Source organism: Hetaerina americana, unplaced genomic scaffold (genome assembly GCF_022747635.1).
Source record: "Hetaerina americana unplaced genomic scaffold, ioHetAmer1.1.p SCAF_19, whole genome shotgun sequence".
Classification (NCBI taxonomy): Eukaryota; Metazoa; Arthropoda; class Insecta; order Odonata; family Calopterygidae; genus Hetaerina; species Hetaerina americana.
In genome coordinates this window covers 215,327-235,066 of record NW_027286752.1, presented here as the reverse complement: position 1 = coordinate 235,066, position 19,740 = coordinate 215,327, and the positions used below count along the sequence as shown (strand labels likewise).

At 36.4% G+C, this 19,740-nt stretch overlaps 1 protein-coding gene across 2 annotated transcripts; it reads right to left on the bottom strand.

Annotated features, from left to right (window-relative positions):
- Positions 1-1,012: 1,012 nt before the first annotated feature.
- On the bottom strand, positions 1,013-18,936 carry LOC139687304 (mitochondrial potassium channel ATP-binding subunit). Of its 2 annotated transcripts, XM_071584445.1 has the most exons (14): positions 18,793-18,935; positions 18,351-18,696; positions 18,045-18,206; positions 14,444-14,589; positions 12,343-12,418; positions 8,849-8,989; positions 6,370-6,528; positions 6,066-6,269; positions 5,033-5,152; positions 4,593-4,696; positions 3,549-3,723; positions 2,940-3,118; positions 2,594-2,741; positions 1,013-1,160 (listed from the first exon to the last, which is right to left on the bottom strand). In XM_071584445.1, the coding sequence occupies exons 1-14, from the start codon at positions 18,840-18,842 to the stop codon at positions 1,059-1,061; spliced, it is 2,112 nt and encodes a 703-aa protein (XP_071440546.1). In that variant the 5' UTR covers positions 18,843-18,935; the 3' UTR covers positions 1,013-1,058. The 2 variants fall into 2 exon arrangements, with proteins under 2 accessions (XP_071440546.1, XP_071440548.1); XM_071584447.1 differs by lacking the exon at positions 18,045-18,206 and having other exon boundaries at positions 18,793-18,936.
- Between the last annotated feature and the right edge of the window lie 804 nt (positions 18,937-19,740).

The window sequence follows — 19,740 nt, the reverse complement described above, 5'->3', positions numbered from 1 at the left end:
ACTTTGTCTCTGGAGTATAGTAGTGGACGCAAGTTTCATGCATGAACATATATGGTCATACATGCATATGAGGGTGGTCTGAAAAGTTTCCAACCTAACAAAGATACAAGACATTTTTTCTGAAATTTTTCAGGTCAGAAACTTTTCAGACCACCATGTATGTGGTCACAAACCAGCACAGAAAGCCTTGGTTGCTCTTGGTACCAGTCTAACATTGTTCACAAATATCCATTCTGATGCATTTTTGATCCTGCAGAAAGAGTCTCGGCACCCATCTAGTAGATAATTTTATCACATCCAATACCACAGTTAAAATGTGATATGTCCATTCAAATGATATCCCTACAGCTTAAGTGATTTCTTGCACTTCCAGTCTGTGATCTTCCATGACCATTTTATGCACTCTAGCAGCAATTTCTGGGGTAATGGCACATTTTTTGCCGACCACTACCTGGAGCATCATCTAAGCTGTCTGACCAAACTCAAACTCGTTTGTCCACTTGGCAACAGTTGAGTATGAAGGAGCAGTCCCTCCCAGAGTGTTCTGGAATGTATGAATTTACCTTGCTTTCATATGTTTCTTCCCAAATCACTACACTGGAACAACAACAGAGAGGGGTCCGCACCACAGGTCTCTACCAGAGCACTGAAGCATTATTGTAACTCATTAAGGATTACCTATTAATACGCGGGGAATTTGTGCTATTGCTGACAACTGGTGGTGATTCCGAGAACAACTACCCTTGTGTAACACCTGAAAATGATTTATTTTATTGAAATATGCTATTTAAATGTCTTTAAAGGGGAACACCTAAGTATTATTTTCTAAGAATATTAATTCTGGGATGTAAATGACTTACCTGATAACTATTACCATTTAATTAAGAATCATGATATTAGAAACCTTAGTTTAAAAGCACTGTAAAATAACAATGAATTTTAAATCATCAATCAAGTGGCCATGCTGAATGTGAATACTTTGGGATTTCTTATTGTGAAATAAAACACTGTGTAAAAATAACAATATATTTAACAACTTTAAAAAATAACAATAGACTTTAACCAGATGATCGGACATCATCATTGGTCTCACTGTGCTGTTGTTTGATAAGGTTCCAGTAGTAACCTCCCATTTTAACCAGCATTTCATGGCGTCCCATCTGTAACAAGGCACAAAAAGTATATTGAACAGCAGAAATTCAACTAAAAGGAATCGATGATTAAGTTACAATAGGTATATTCAGAGTCCTCAACCTGAATCATTTGAGATAAGTTCAATTTCCCCTGGTGACCTAATCCCATATATACTGTGTACCAGGTGACCAGTGATTAGATACTTTCCGATTCCTGTTTTTTTTAGGTTTTCAAAGACAAAACAATCATTTTTCCCTTGATGTAATCCAATGGACTGCATGTGCAAATATTGGAAAACCTTCCCATTAGACTTCTTTTGAAACCTTAAATGAATTTAAACTAAACCCCAACACTTATAGCAAAACCTTCATCAAATCCACAAAACAGAAAAAAGAATTTTTTCTCAATACCAATTCCTTAGGTACATTTTCACTCACTTTCTCCTTGAACGCTAATTGTTTTTCATGAACCTACCTGCTTTTTTCACAAATGCATATACTGTTATTGATCCTAAGGGCTAACTTTTATACAGGCAGACTGGAGGCTTGTGATCTCATAAACACTGCAACCAAATGCTTTGATCTTCTTTGGATAGAAACTAGCCAGATGAACCCTTTGGGACAGATTCTCATTTTCTCAGAAGTGATTTAAATGCCAAAATAAAAATTTCATTTCCATTTATTCCCAAGTCTTAATAATTTTTCAGTGATATTATCTTATCCAACTGCCATTTTTGCTTTAATTGCTAATTATGCTTTTTCAATATCACTACAACATGAGGATATATCTTCTGATAAAATCAACTTTTTACAATATTTTAAGTAATTAAGTTATATTCAAAGTAATGAATAAAGTTATCCAGAAATTTGTAAAAGAAGAGGGTTGATGAAGTGAACTGAATATAGGTGTAAAGTAAATATTAGCACATAAAAATTTAACATGGTGATAGATGGGCCTGAAACCTGGCACTTAAGGTAAGGGGATGAGAATAGATTAGTTCCTTGTGAGATGTGGACATTGAGATGATAAGTTGGAGAGAGAGGAAGATAAACCATTAAATTTTAAATAAGGTGGAGAAAAATTTGAGAGTTTAAAGGCAATAACAGAAGGAAGAATGTTTTGTAAGTGGAATACAAGCATGAAGAGAATAGACTTTTTAGGCAGCTTGAAGGTATGAAGATTTTATGAAGAACTGAAGAAGGAAATACTGCTGGGTGAAGAATGAGGAAGTTCTCATGATACTTAGAAGATAGTAGCCTTTGGGAACCATTTGAAATTAATAGGAACTTCATAATAGAAAGTAGAAATGCATCACTTAAGTGCCAAAAATTGTATTGTGTGCACCAATGCATATCACATATTGGCATACGCAACTACACGAATTAAAACTTTTTCTTCGATGACACAAAGGCTTTTTAATGGAGTAAGCAAACAATTAATTGTTCAAAAATGGACTTACCTCAACAATTTGCCCTTTATGAAGTACAGCAATTATATCTGCATCCCGGATAGTGCTTAGTCTATGTGCAATAACAAGAACTGTCTTCCCTTTTATCACGTGATCAAGCGTTTCCTGGACAGCATTTTCTGACTTTGCATCCAAAGCACTGGAAATACAACAGAAGGAATTCAGAACAGTAGATATGCATCCCTTGAGCATACCATGACTAGTAATGATTACCAATTTTAAGCAATATAATGGCTGGTAAATATCACATTTAAACTTAAATGCATACAGTTCTAACAAAATGCTGAGGAGACCTTACGGTAATGGCAAGGAATTGTTGATAAAACAACTTTCTTACCTAGTAGCTTCATCCAATATTAAAATTGTGGGGTTTTTAATAAGTGCTCTTGCAATAGCTATTCTTTGTTTCTGTCCCCCAGAAACTGTCACTCCTCTTTCTCCAACAATGGTGTCATATCCATTTGGAAAACTTTGAATGAACTCATGAGCATTTGCCATTTTTGCAGCTTCTACCACCTAAAATTGAAATTATTCAATATGAAAGTACCACTGACGATAATATATTATTGGTTTTTATGGCGATTCAATGATGCAGGAGTGATTCTTAGGAATGACTGTGCGTGGAGCATTTTCAGGCTCAACGTTTCTTTTCGCACTGTAGCGAGTGTCTTCCAAAGTTCTTTCCTCTGTCTTTGCATACTCTCAGTTTTTCATTCCTATTTTTGATTGCTTGGTTCAATGGTCAATCTGGGTTCTTGAAATTTTGTGTTCAAAAATGCTCCACATGCAACCAATTCCAAGAACCACTCCGAATAAGTCAGAAGATCTTCATGACATTTCCAAGTCATTCAAATAATAAACACCACAGGAGAAGGGATCTTCTGATGTCTATCTTTTTATAAACTAACAACATTTCAAGAGCATTACATTAATTTAACATTCAAACCTGCTCATCAGTTGCATTTGGATGCCCATATCTGATGTTTTCTCGGATAGTTGTGGCAAAGAGAATCGGCTCTTGACCAATGTATCCAATGGCTCGCCCACGCAGCCAGGAAGGATTTAAATTCCTTATATCTTCACCATCAATTTTCACAGATCCTTTATCAACATCATAAAACCTGCCAAGGAACAGAGACTATTTCAGTGTCTAATTTAAGGAAATTGTGAAAAAAACAATTTACCCTTACAAATCAAGATTATATTATGTTTAAATAACCTTATGCATTGTTTTACTGAATTTGGACATTGGACTATCATTTTAATATCATTGGGGAAATTGAAATATTCATAAGATATACCATAAAAAAATCAGTAGAAGGAGATGCAGGCAGTTATTTAGATTTTGGTGCCATAATTGGTGCTCAATTACAAAGAAAATTGATTATATCATATGGCTCCTTCAAATCCACCACTATGGCATGCTATTCTCTTGCGAATGCTGCTTTTTTCATTAATTAGTTTAAACAGAAGTTATTACCAATTCAGGGTAAGTCACATGAAATCTACTGTTTTTCTATTTTTATTATTTCCTTTTCCAGCCTGTTTTTTAACATATATCCATTCAGCCTACTCATTGAGGAGGTTATACGCATGCCTCTATAGTTCGTGTGCAATCCTCTAATCAAGATCAGTATGATATACAAAATCACAGGCATGTGAGTAATAAAAAAATGAAAGGTGAAGACAATAGCTTAGCCACGAACTCTCAAAGATTCTGAGATATTTTTATTTTAACTTCCCCACCAATCCATTAAAAATATAATGCATTTTCCATTTAATAGCCGAATAACTGATATAACATCCTGAAATACCATTGGGGGCCAGTGGACTTGATTTTTGTAGAATATATAGTATTGATAAAAAAAGAATCTTACATTATGGGAAGAATCAACCCGTCTTACTCTTACTAAGAGTACGTCCGGGGTTGATTCTTCCTATAATATTCATATGGCCGTAGTTACCGTTTGCTTCATTCAAAGAATCTTACCTTTCAAGGAGTGCCACAACTGTTGACTTTCCAGAACCAGATGAGCCGACGATTGCCACCATTCGACCAGATGGCACATTTAAACTGAAGTTTTTAAGTACAGCCTATTTTTGAAAGTAATTCAAAGCATAGGAAATGTAAAACATCCAGAGTCATACATAGAGCAAAGCCAATAAATATTAAATAAATATATAAAAAACCAAGACAAAATAGTAAGGCAATGAGCACTCATGGAACATTTGGCAGTAAAAATTAGGCATATTCGTTACAAACAAAATCAGAACTATTCTCATTCTACCTCCATAGCTTGCCCACCATTAGATTCTAAATGGATTCACCAAAAATCAGTAGATATAACACTTTATGAGCCATGATTCAGACTTTTACATAGCTAAGAACTTTTTATGATTAAAATGTGCCAAAAAAGAATGCTTACTAACCTGATTTGGCCTTGTTGGATAAGTGAAGTGAATGTTTTCAAAGGATATGTCCCCAATCAAAGAATGGTATGGAATAATTTTTCCACCATTTAGAGGCATGGATGGCTCCTGATTGATATACTGTAATGAAAATAGACAGAACACACTTTTAAAAAATATTTTGCTTGAGAAGTGGCTCATTTATTGAAACAAAAGTTCAAATTAATTTTTATTGCTACTTCCATTGATAAAAATGAACGAAAAGCCAAGAAGTTGCCAAATAGTGAACAAACAGATGCAACAGTAATGTGCAAACCTTTTCTATATTTAAATATAGTTTAACTCTCAAAGGGGTCATTCTACCTCATTTCATCAAATTTTATTTCCAAAATTTTTCTGGCCCATCTCGCTCAAAATTGATCAATGGATTGTGGCTCACCTCAAACATTATATACATGATTTTGTAAGGTGAAAATCCTATAGTCAGTATTGATTTTTTGAAGAACTATATACCGATATATCTATCAACTAGGTGGCCATTAACAGAAGTGAGATTTTGACACCAGGCCAGACAACAGTAATGAAGCATTGCCCATGGTCAAGTGATAAGTCAGTCAAACCATATGATTGGTCTTACTGTATTTTCATATGGGATTAATTTTTAAGCATAAGTTAACAATTCATGATCAAATGGGCCAATATTACATAAGGTTTAACAGCCTTCAGTGCACTTGAGTAGACCCAATGTTTATACTGACATAAAACTACTGCTGATTTTGATGTCTTAGCAAATGCCCTACAGTGATCCATAAATCAAATCCTTTCCTCTATTGGTAAAGGCTATGTGTTTCATGGCTTGAGCAACAATTTTTTATGGAATCTTATTAGCCATACGAATCACTCAAGCATATTCATTTCTCTATATCATTACAGATTATGAAAGAGTTTCATATTGAGAAATAAACTCCCCATACAAAACTTAGGAAAGCTGAAGTAAAAAAAATATTTGTTCAATTGACATTGAGTAGAACAAAGCCAAGTGTCTTGTCCTTACCTCAAAAACACGACTGCCAGCACTTATTCCACGCACACAGTGACCGAAAAGAAGTGATAACTGTGCCAACGACCTCTGTATAGTTTGCGTGGCCACTAAAAATGACATCAGATCACCAGGCGAAACAGAATTTTTAGATACCAGGTAGCCTCCGACATACAAGGTTGCAAGAACCAGTCCATTGAGAAACAAATTAGTTCCCCCCTATGGAGTAAAAGAAATACCAAACAATATTCAAAGAGTTTTTTCTCATTTTTACGAGATTGAAACTGTGTAACAACAACTATTAGTCACAATTACATACCTGGAATAGCCCAACTCCAAAACCAAGGATTTCATTGATCCTGTTTGAATTCTCAACTTCTTTATTGTACAACTCAATCTCCTTGCCTTCAGATGCAAATGACCTAACCGTTCGAATGTTAGAAATTGCCTCTTCGCCTACCACAGTGGCTCTGGCTGCCTGTTGAAGGTTAATTAATACCATGAAAGTACATTTTCTGCAAATATTTGTTGCCCAAAAAAAATAATAATTAAGACAACCTTTGCTTGAATTCTCCAAATTAAAAGTGTTTGTAATTTTCCAGACTTTATTTTACAGTACAATGCATTTCATCGATGTGGGGCATCATCAGGTACAAGTGACACACACAGCTGTTGAATATACAGGGTCCGTACAATAAGTATCGGGACTGGTTCCAAAAATCAAAATTTATTGCAGTTATCATTACAATTACTTAATAATCTTCAAAATACATTCCTCCTGCATCGATACACCTGTAGTTTGGCGCGCCTGCCACTCGTCAAAAGCCCGCTGGAAGTCGGTTTCCAGAATACTGAGACCCTTTTTCGTCGCTGCTCGAAACGCCTGGATGGAGTCGAACCGATATCCTTTGAGCTCCCTTTTTATTCACGGAAACAAGAAAAAGTCAGGTGGCGCCAGGTCGGGGCTGTAGGGTGGGTGAGGCAATGTTGCCATGCCGAATTTTGTCTGCAGCTGCTGCACAACAATCGCACCGTGGCACGGCGCGTAGTCATGGTGAAGTTTCCAATTCTTTGCAATGGCTGGTCGCACGCGCGTTATGTGATTTCACAGGTGTGTCAGTACTTGCACATAAAATGCAGCATTTACGGTCATTCCAGTAGGCACAAACTCCTTGTGAACAATACCACGTCGGTCGAAAAAAGCAAACAGCATGGTTTTGATTTTGGATTTTGACATCCGAGCTTTTTTCAGACGTGAGGACCCCTGCGTGTGCCATTCTGAACTTTGACGTTTTGTTTCTGGGTCGAACCGGAACACCCACATTTCATCACCGGTAATGATGTTGTCGAGAAAATCTTCATCTTTCTAGACGCAGTCCAAAATTTCTTGCAAAATTTCCACTCGATCAGTTTTTGTTCCTTGCTCAAGACTTTCAGCACCAGCTTCGCGCACACGTTCCTCATCACAAGATCCTCTGTTACAATGATGTGGATGGTTTCGACTGAAAGGCCGGTCTCCTCACTGATAAGGGGGATGGTTAAACGCTTGTCAGAGTCCAAAACTTTTTTCTCGCATTTGAGTTTGCAAATGCCTGATTTATTAAATACATCCTGTTTGTCCTTGCCATTAGCAAAGAGTTTGGACCGAGTAAGGGGTGTGTAAAAGTCCACTTTGACTGTAGTTGCTAGGCGATTTGAGATTTCATCGGAGATATCTCCTAGGAAAGGGATCGAACACCACTTGTAGTCTTTAGAAGTGGAGTGCTAAGAGGGAGAAATTCGACTTTGAAGTCCCAGGAAACTCCCCCCCCCCCCCTTCAACTTTCCTCTGTCCAATGGGTATAAGTATATTCAGAAGCTGTGGGTGTCAGTTATACCTATCACAAACTCTCTTAATATGGACATCAAACAATTCCACGAAGTGAAGCCCGAAAGAGTTAAGTATATTTGCTTGGATTGTTTTTTTATGATAATGACATACCACTGTCATACTTATTAATTTAGACATTAGGTTCCATTCAGTTAGTCATCACAGAAAGCTTAGACTTCTTATTTTTTATCCCTATCACTTTGGTATAATAGCTCCAATGACTAGACATATACAAATGACATAAAAATGTGTATGCAGGAGTTTCGAGCACTCATCAGTGGTATAGCCAGGGTGATAAGGTTGCAGATCAAAATGATTTAATGAAGCCCAAATCACCCAAATTCTGTCCTCAACAGTGAGCTAGAACTATTCCCTGCTAAAAATTCGTAACTTAACCTTTCATTAAACTATATATACTTTTTTTTAAAGTGGATCCATAGAATCCCAATAGCTTGAGGAAGGAGAATAGTTTAAATGAATAATCATCAGCTTTCAAATATCTTTTCATCCTTGCAATATTTACCAAAATACTGCAAAAGTGTCTAAGAGATTGAATTCGTTAAAAGGTGTCTATACATTTAAAATCTGGAAAATTTAGGCAAAATTTTTTGTAAATTGCTTTCTAAAATATTGTAAAAACTTACTAGGTGCTCAAACATGAATTCGATTCATGCTGCATGGCTCCTGGTGCAAACAAATAAACAAACTAATAGTGTATGAAAGTTTCAATGATGAAGGTGATGTGCCCACATGCTAGCTGGATAATATCCCAATAACTTTTACATAGTTTTATAGTCCCCTCTTTTTATCATCAAGTGAAGTAATTCACAACAAGTTTGTAAGACCAAACATATCTTATTTATGATAAATGGGAAAAAAGCTTCAAAGACAAAAAAATTCTTTTCTATCCTTCAGTTTCAAAACTGACCTGAATCTGTGCTTGCCTGGAAATTTTCCTCAGAATAGATCCTATTAATGTCCCAGTTAATATAACAAGTGGAATGACAACCAGCATCCCACCAGCCATATGAGGAGAAATCAGGTACAGGGACACACCACAGCCAGCTATCTGAAAAAGAAATCTTAACTATGTATTTCATAAAGTTGAGAAATTCACAAAGTGTTTTTACCCTATATTTTTTATTGCTGCAGCAGGCCCTATGGAAATGGCCCAGGAGGGGATTCCCCCTCCTGGCCTAATATTTATAAAGGATCTCCCAAGTTAAACTTTTTGGTTTTCATGATACTGTTTTGGTGTCCAGCTGGAAATAAATTACCCTGACAAAAAAGCTTTCATCAAACCTTTTTTCCAAGGTTTGTTGAAAATGACAATTACAACTTTTAAAATCATAGTAATGCAGCTGGAGGTTACTTAGGTGATGGTAGAGCTCATGCAATGGCAAACTTCACACACAAAGGTTATGAGGCCAATTCCTTTGAGACAATGCAGTAGTGAGAGTTAAGAATGGGACATTAGGACAGTAATGATTTTGCTGGCTGCATTTGGTGTCTGTTTGCTCACTAGAATGTTCCTTCAATTTTGGCTAGGGAAACAATAATCAGTGATGAGTCTATTGTGATGTTTTCAGTCACAACAAAATTCAGAAGATGGTATAAGTGAAGCAGAGTGTAACCATATTTTCACAATCAGGTTTTTAAGTGACTAAGTTAAATTAAGAAAATGACATCTTTTAGGCCCTGCTGCAGCATGTGTTTTCATGATATCATGTCACACTGGGCCAACTTTAGTCAAATACAATTTTTGATGCTATAAAAAAATACATTTAACATTAAATAAAATTCATTTAACAAATTTTCCTTTGCTGGATAGCCCAACAAGATTTAACAAAATGTACATTATGAATTTCGTTTGGAAAAGGCATAAGTGTGCCTACATGTCCTCTATCCTATGTCCTGTTTAGATATTTTTTTAAGTTAATTTCATAAGTTTTATGGAAAAATTTTGATCAAACAAATCCATTACATACCTCCATTTCTAATGACTTTCATATTCATTTAATTATTTTTCTTTTCATATTAATACCGCAGAACAATCACAACATTGTCTTTATTTTCTGCCATATAGCTGGGCACTCTCCTGATTCTCAAGAGCTATTAATAAAACCTATTCAAAAACACCAAAAAGGGATACAATATGAGGTGTTTTCAGAGAAAAGACTATTAGACTACTTTGATAAAGCTGGGTGTTCTAGACACTCTTTTCATCCACCAAGAACCTCAAAATAATTAAGCCACCAATTAACTCTTAACTAACCTAAGATATAATGATTGCATGAGATGTGTTCATAAAGACTAATAATTATTTATTTTGAGAATGTCAAAAATTAAACCTCTCTTGATACTTAAATTTGAATAATCAATACTCAGCATGTATCTTTTTGCTGGGTGTACTTACTACCTTGATCAAAAAGTTCCCGGAATTTATTCAAGATACAAAAAATACAAGTTTATTCATCTAAATCTATATTGTCCCCTTCAAAGTAATCCCCATCGACTGCAACACACTTATGCCAGCGCTTGATCCAATCCTCGAAACATTTTTTTTTTCGGTTTTCGGTATGTCCATCAGTGCTTCCTGCGATTTTTCCATTACTTCCTCTCGGCTGCTAAAACGCGTTCCCTGTAATGGTTTTTTAACTCGATTGAACAGAAAGAAGTCACAGGGAGCCAAATCAGGTGAATTCGGTGGCTGTTGGATGGTATTTGTTGCATTTTTCGTCAAAAAATTACGAATAATGATAGCACTGTGCGACGGTGCGTTATCATGGTGCAAAATCCACGAGTTTTCTGCCCACATTTCTGGTCTCTTTCGGCGAATTGCTTCACGCAAACGTCTCATAACGCCCAAATAATACTCTTTGTTTACTGTCTGGCCTTCTGGCAAAAATTCATGATGCACTACACCGTTGTAATCCATGAAAACCGTCAGCATTGCCTTCTTTTTTGACTGAAAACGACGTGGTTTTTTTGGTCTCGGCTCATTTGGTGAACGCCATTCACTTGCCTGATGTCTGGATTGCGTGTCGTACTCATAAACCCACGTCTCGTCTCCAGTAATGATCCTTTTGATGAATGTGGGATCGGATTCAGCCTCGCAAATCATGTCTTTTGCGACGTCAACACGGTCTCTTTTTTGCATGAAATTGAGGTCTTTTGGCACCAACTTTGCTGCTACACGACGGAAACCCAAATCATTAACCACAATGTCTTGGGCGGATCCATAGGCAATGTTCAAGTCCTCCGCTATTTCTCTGATGGTTAATTTGCGGTTATTGACCAACATTTCTTTTACTTTATCAATTTTTTCACCGACTTTCGATGTCGATGGTCTGCCACTGCGTTCATCATCTTCGATTGACTCACGACCACTTCTGAACCGCTCGTGCCACTGGTAAACGACCGTTTTTTTTAGAGAATCGTTGCCGAAACACTTTTCCAACATTTCCAACGTCCGTGCGCCACTAAATCCGTTTTTTACGCAAAATTTAATACAAGTTCGTTGTTGCAAATTTAAATCCATTTCTGAAATTGTAAAAAATCGCCAACACACACAGAGATAGATGTACTCTTGGCTACGTAACTTTTGCAAATGTCAAGTTATGACACTAAGATTTAAAGGGAATATCAACAACAGATGTACCAATTTAACAAAAAAAACAGAACTCAAATCGGAACGATGGGAGCGCCACACGGTGGTTATTCCGGGAACTTTTTGATCAAGGTAGTATAGGGTTCTAACAATGAATATATATCTTTTCTAGATAAAATATATAATAGAACCATGCAGAAGTGAAATGTTATGTGTTGAAGGCATTGACTGGGCATTCATGAGCAAATTAGAGTTTTAAAATATGCTGAAATATTCAACACTTAGGACATGAAACTTAACTTAACTTGACCCACCGAATACGCAAAGCAAACATCCTGCCGTCTAACATTAAAGTGTACACATATAAATGCAATTAATTAAATGAGTATTTAAGCCCACTTCTGTACCTGGTTCAAATTATTCAGGCCAAGTACCCCAACTTCCTTTCCCCCAATTGCAGAGCACCGCGCAACAATACTGGAAATTACATTATACTGTCATAAAAATTATTTATGAAGGTTAAAGTTTTGCTGAAATATGTTATTTGAATAACACCCACATTGCCACCAATTAAATATAAATGGCAACATAGCTCTGAAAATTTTGACACCAGTGAGTTCTTTCAAGCAAGCATGAGCACAATAAAGCAAATCACCCTCAAATACTCATGTCAGAAAAATTCATGTCCCTCTTTCACATTTGAGAACAAAAGGAAAAGGAGTCAAAAGATTTCAAAACTGACTTTCACCAAGAAGTTTGAGACAAATGATTAATGCAATATTTACACAATAAAAAACAAAAACAGTACACACCTGGGTGGAACTTCTTAGCCCTTGAGAAATTACCATTTTGAAAGAGCTCTTGAATTCCTGGACATCAGAAGTTAATCTGCAAATTAAGAAAATTACATTCAAATAAAAAAGCACATAAAAATTTGTATCTAAAGTAAAAGGAACTCTGCTTCAAATGACTGTGAGATTGACATCTCAAACTGAAGATGCAGGGAAAATTTGTAGCAGACCAGTACTTAGGAAGGCAGATAAGATAAGGTCAACTCATCCATATGTTACAAAAAGTACGGCAAGAACTAACTAAATTGTGTGATTTATAATGCTGCTAAATGTTCTGTTCTTCTTGAATTAGAGGAAAAACTACCTATGCCAAAGAGTTAATCAAACCCTCTCATTCACAATTACCCTACAAATGATTGCCCAGGAACTGTTTCAATTATTCATTTATTGGATAACATAACAGAATTATTAAATCCAAAGCACCATAATTTATTCATTATGTAAAAGTTTGCATTAGAAAATGTCCCTTTCAATTTGAAAAAACTGGGCAAGGTTCATTGATTTCTGTATGGACTAGAAAGAATGAATAATTTAAACTGGCCAATATGGGGAGCATGGTCTCCACAGTAAAAAAAATGACATTTTAATTACTGAACCTTTAGACAAATACATCAAAATTTATAATTTCATTAGCTACATTTAGCCATATATGTAGAAATTCTATACTTCAATTAGTTATAAATATGCCTATTATGTGATCTCTCACAAAATACCTATCATTTTCTGAGCTAGTAAGTGATTTACAGTTGCATGGGCAAGTTATACATTTTTATATACTTTGTTTTTTGCCAGATGTTACCACATAAATATATCTTTTAAGGTGGCATAGTCAAGCTAATAGGATTTGGGAGACAAGTCAGAATGATTTTATGCATCCCTTGACACCAGTATTCTGTCATCAAAAATATGCACCAACAATACATTGTTAAAAATTTTCACTGGCAACTCAGAATTGTTCATTAAACTTAGGACACTTTTTTAAGGGGGTTGTTCCATAATATTCCAATAGGTTAAGAAAGGGGCCTGTCATTCAACTGAAAAATCATTAAATTTTAAAAATCGTCGTGACAATATTTTTAGAATGAAAGTAGTCAATGCAAAGCAATTATATAATGAAAAAATGGCAGTAAAAATCAGTAAAACGTCAATATGAAAATAAATATTTCACATTTCTTGATTAAGGCTCGCATTCATTCACATTTTTTCCTGAAGAATTGCAGGACAAAGAATTGGTGCATGCAAAAACATGCCGAGAAGTCCATTATTTATTACATGAAATTTAAAATATTTAAGACGTCAATTTAATCAAAATATACTAATTGGTTTTTGGGATAGTAATACATAATATTTTATCTGTTTCACATGCAAGCATGCCAATGTCTCGGTGAAGGCACTAATACTTTGGCATGATACTCAAATTGCCAGTTTGCATTACATAAAATCTTATATTAGCATGCCTTTATGAGAATCAAGGGATGTTCATTAGAGGGATGTATTAAATGATGCTTGGGAGGGAGGTTTTGGGTGAAGTAAAGGTATCAGATGAGAGTAGAGCAGTTTTTGAGGGAGGTATTAATATCCTTTTACAGTAATACATGAGAGATCAGTATAGTATACCACTGAAGATAAAGGCTTTGCACCCCATGGTGGTTTGCAGTTCCAAAATTTTCTAACCTAGAATTCTTGTTCTTGGTAAAATAATGACGTTAGAGAGGCATTGTAATCATTCTCTACACAATGACTAAGCCAATACATTTAACTTGCCTTAACCTCACCCAACATTAATGCCCGAAGTCATCAGTTCTCAGAGGGGTCAATTACATCGGATGGACTTATGAGAAAAGGGGTAGTCAACATGTCCCCTGTAGCCGCATCAGAGATCTTTTGTTAGTACAAAAAAGTGAGCTCTTTACCAATTAATGCCATTTATGACTAAAGAATATCACCCCATATACTGCTAGAGGAATGTTTCATTATTCACTTCAATTCAATTGATTTGGGTTTTCATTGTAAAATCAAAGTTAAATTAAAATACATTTATATTTAAGTCATGATATGCTACCTGTCCACTAATTCCCCTGTTCTATGGGTATCAAAAAAAGCCATGTCCTGCTTGACGAGTGATGCAAAAAGATCCTTCCTCATTTGTGCCGCAACTCTTTCTCCAACCGATGACAGCAAACATATATACAGGAAGGTGAAAACAGACTGCAAAACAAGGATATCACAATAAACAATCAGAAGCAGAATAATTCAGCCATATTATTCACTCACAAAGACAAACATTTAGAACTGTACTCAAACTAGGACGGTAATGCCTTAACATGTAATTCCTTATATAATTACCTCTAGCCATAGACAATCCTCTAAGATTCCAGATTTTGTTTGATACTCCAAAAAATTGGATCTCTCTTAAAAATCCAAATGGTTATATTTCTTTTCTACTTTCCCATACATACACTGTACAATATCTGAAGTAGGTAAAAAGCTATGGCCCCTAAAAATTCTGCAGGAAATGTAGCTATAAATGTTTTGGTATACATATATCTATATACATTGTTACTGAATTGTACGAGTCGAACACGAGCCACATTGTTGTCGATTTTGCTGGTGGACGGCCGCCCAGAGCATTGTTCGTCGTGAACCTCTTCCCGGCCATCCTTAAAAGCCTTTAACCACTTCGAAACTTGTGAGTACGACAGAAACGAGTCCCCGCAAGCCTCACGAATCATTTTGTTAGTATCCTGAAGAGATTTTTTTCAGTTTAGCACAAAACTTCATCGCGTAACGTTGCTCGATCGTCGATTCCATTTTTTTCGTGACACGGTCGGCACACAGAGGTTCACATTAACTGACGTCCTGCCGCTTCCACAACTTGCAGAGCACTGAGACCGGTTTTGCGGCAAAGCTTAGCGTCCCTCCCCCACCTACTCCAAGTGGTTAAATCCCACTCCGATCAATAGGAGCGGCGCGGGAAATTCAATTGCATTACTTTCGGAACGCACCCTGTGATGTGTTTTTTTGGGGTACCAGATCTTCCTTGGAAACTATAACCGGCACCGGCAAAGGAACTGACCCCACGTTTAACCTTTGTCCGTGGAAGCATTATTATTATCTTGTATGGAAATTTCTGATGTAAAAACTCTCCTCAAATAGCAGTGAAGGGATTCTCCAATCAATCCCAAATAACAATCATTGTATGCTTTCATACCAGATGACCTAAGACTTCACTTGTCCAAGAGAATTTAAAATTTAGCTTTACTTATCATGATCTGTCATTGATGTCAATAATATCATAAATGTAGTACACTTTTCCATGGGCACCTGAACACACTTGTATTATATATTCTATTGTTTCAGGCTTCACTTCGTGGAAGTAATTGATATCCATTATTGAAATAGAAAGAAAGACTCTTACTTTTCCACAGATTTTATTATACGGCACGACGCGTTTCACCGACTTGCGGCATCATCAGGTAAAAATTTGCAAAACAGACAGAGCAAGCATATATACCCTCAGGACAGAGTGGGGGCGGGGAGGGTTGGAAGGATTTGAGGGGGGTGGGGGCTCGCAGGTGCGTTGATGGATTGTTTTGACCATTTCCAGGCTACTTTCTCGGAGAGGAGTGGGGAGGGGTATGGGAATAATTGCTCATTACAAAGTGTCGTGTTGGGGTTCACCAAGTGCCTTCTAATCTCTAATTGCTCGAGAGCGTCCATTTTTAATCCTTTTGGGAGTTTGTGTAATATCTCTGGGACAAAGTCACTGCTGTGGTTGAATTCTAGTAAATGCTTGGCGAAGAGAGAGTTGTTATTCTGATTTTTGTGACACCTAGCGTGTTCCTTGACTCGTAACTTGATATTCCTGCCGGTCTGACCGACATAAACGCTGTTGCAATCCTCGCATTTCAGTTTATAAATGCCTGATTTGAGAAGGCTATCCTGGGTGTCTTTTCCATTGGCTAGAAGTTTGGAGAGGGTTATGGGTGAGTAGAAGGCTGCTTTGAGTGAGGTGGGTAGGCAGTTGGAAATCCTATATGAAAGATCTCCCAGAAACGGGATCGAGCACCACTTAAAATCTTTAGATACTGCGGGCTGAGATACGAAAATGCTTTTTATGGCCATTGCTTTTTGTTTTTTCCGTAGTAATGTGTCAACTAGTTTGGGGTTGAAACCATTGTTGGTAGCTATATTAGTGATATTCACGAGTTCAATTTTGACAAAAATCAGAATAACAACTCTCTCTTCGCCAAGCATTTACTAGAATTCAACCACAGCAGTGACTTTGTCCCAGAGATATTACACACACTCCCAAAAGGATTAAAAATGGACGCTCTCGAGCAATTAGAGATTAGAAGGCACTTGGTGAACCCCAACACGACACTTTGTAATGAGCAATTATTCCCATACCCCTCCCCACTCCTCTCCGAGAAATTAGCCTGGAAATGGTCAAAACAATCCATCAACGCACCTGCGAGCCCCCACCCCCCTCAAATCCTTCCAGCCCTCCCCGCCCCCACTCTGTCCTGAGGGTATATATGCTTGCTCTGTCTGTTTTGCAAATTTGTACCTGATGATGCCGCAAGTCGGTGAAACGCATCGTGCCGTATAATAAAATCTGTGGAAAAGTATGAGTCTTTCTTTCTATTTCAATAATGGACACTTGTATTACACCACGACCATTATCACAATAATGAACCTATTGGTTCGATTAGTAATTGGTTCATGAGAAAATTTCAAATGCATAACAACAAATAACACACAAATAATTTTGTTACAATCAAACAGAATTTTATCATTTTTTTGTTAAAATCAAAGTACGTATTTGCTATTAATAAAACAGGACTTATAAACATTATTTTACCGATGCTTGTACCTTAATAAAAAAATTCACATTAGTTTCTGCTTAATTCAAAATTAAGAATTTAGTGGCCTGTCAGGCCCAAATTTCTGGTGACCATGGGTTTCGATAGTTGATAGGCCCAACCCAGACTAAGCTTTATGCAATGTGAAATATTCACATTCAGAATAAAGGGACCAATTCTATTCCCTGAAACATTTGTGGTTCCCCCAAAATGTTCTGTAAAACAAGAAATCCACACTGATAGCTTTCTGAGGAGGTTCTTCAAAGGCATCACTCAGGATTTGAACCAGAGATCTACAATAAGTAGTATACTACTACCCACTAGGTTACTGCACTACTTATTATTATTAATTGAAATAAATTAGTGCTTATGTTATTAGCTATTTCCGAAGAATTCACTATTAAATTTAAAGAACAAGATACTATTATTACACAGTGCGAATTATATTTCTTGGCGGTAGTGTTAAGAATGGAAATGAGGTAGACACTGCAAGGAGTAAAAGGCAAGAGAACTAGAAACACTACTAACCAACCGTTAGTAGTATTTAATAATCGTCTCTGAATCCCATACACATGCAAGTAACATAGTTCCCCTCCATTCATTACTACAAGGCCAATCTCTGAATAAAACAGCCTTCGGCAGTCACACTGAACCTGACTGTTATGACTGTGCAACAACTGTGGAGACAGGTGAGAACGAAAGTTGCTTTGTGAAATTTTTAAATGATTCAACTTTTCAATTTCCATATTTTTAAATGCCAAATTTTATTAAATAAAAATAAACAATACCATATCATACCTGGGCAATATATAAATTTACAAGAACCATGACAGGATCTCTCACTTCTGATGAAAAGGAGGAATCGGAAGACGCATTATTCACGAATTTTGCTACAATATTTACCACAGTTCCAAGAAGTCGTGGTATTTCGATGTTCAACAGAGCTACCACAAATGCTGCCTGTCAACATAAACATTGACCATTAAACACAAGAATAAATACATTCATTTGCATTCACTTGTATATTTTTGTAAAAGGGCATTTTTCAACGTAACTAAATGATTTTTGCTGAGTATCGAACAGAAAATATAGCAAATAACTTACCAAAACAGCAATTAGAAGACGCCAAACATCTGGAAGAAGAAGTCGACCGAAACCTTTCCAATCGAACTTAACTTCCTCTTTCCCCGAATCTATTTTGAACGATACCACTCTTGAGGATCCTTGGGACTGACAAAGAACTACATTGCGGACAGTAAACCAACTAAAACCACAACCAAGAGAAATTCCAATGCTAATTTTTTCAAATAAAGTCAATCTTTTGGTCCCGTTTCTACTCATATGCCGAACTGGGTCATTTCTGCATTTAAATATTTTCTCTCCTAAGAACTGTCCTTTTCTTCCAGACCATAAATTGACTTTGGGACTAACTACATTCCAAATGTGTGTCCTAGAATGTGATGATATCAAATAATTAATAAATGAAATCAGCATTAATAGCACTTCACAAAATTACTTCACTATTGAATGACATTTTTAATAATACCTGTTAGTGGTGCTACAGCAACGCTGACAAAACCTCGCTAATAACAACATATTTCGACCAGAAGATGCGTGCCAGGAAAAAATACTGGATCAAAACATATAAAACACGCTAATCCATTACGAACAGCTGACGATGTCGTCAACAAAGGCAAGGCGTATAGCGACTCATTCATTTTCATTACGAAACTGAGCAGCAATTTGAACACGGTGGGCGGATATTTTCATGAACTCGTTTCCCTTACGAGTCATAAACAGTTCCTAATTTTATAATCAATCGTTGAAATATTTCCCAGAAAACGAATTTTTTTCTAAATTAAGAGGTTACGGCGAATATTAGGTTTCTGATGTTAATTCTGAAGTACTTACTGTATATTCAATTGTTCCCGGCTCAACTTTGTGGAAATTCATGTTAATGAAATGAAGAATACAATGTATCTTTCCACTGTCCTTTATTCAGGTACAACTAGTTTCAACGCTCAAGCGTCCTAGTACTAGTTGTACGTGAATAGAGGACAGTGGAAAGATACATTGTATTCTTCATTTAATTACTTACTGTATATTTATTCAATTTATTGAATGTCTACCTGTTAATGTAGGATTTGGACGGTCACAGATATCACTACGCCTCTAAGTCCCCTAAAATAAAAACAATCTCTCACTATAATTAACCGTTTTTCATTTCCATATACTTTCGTCCACCCTTGATTCCGACCTATATACGCGTACCTGAATATACCTTGCTCTATCTCACTTGACTAACGCCTTCCCCTCCACCACAATATTTAGCATTTCATCAGTAATCAAAATGCATCGGTCTTTCCTCCCTCCTCTATATTTCTCCGAAAAATTCCACTTCCCCTATTCCTAGCATTTCGCTTGCTTTCCTTCCTGTTTATTTTTACCTTTTCCATCCTCCGCACTCACAAGCGTATCAAAAGCCTCCTACTAC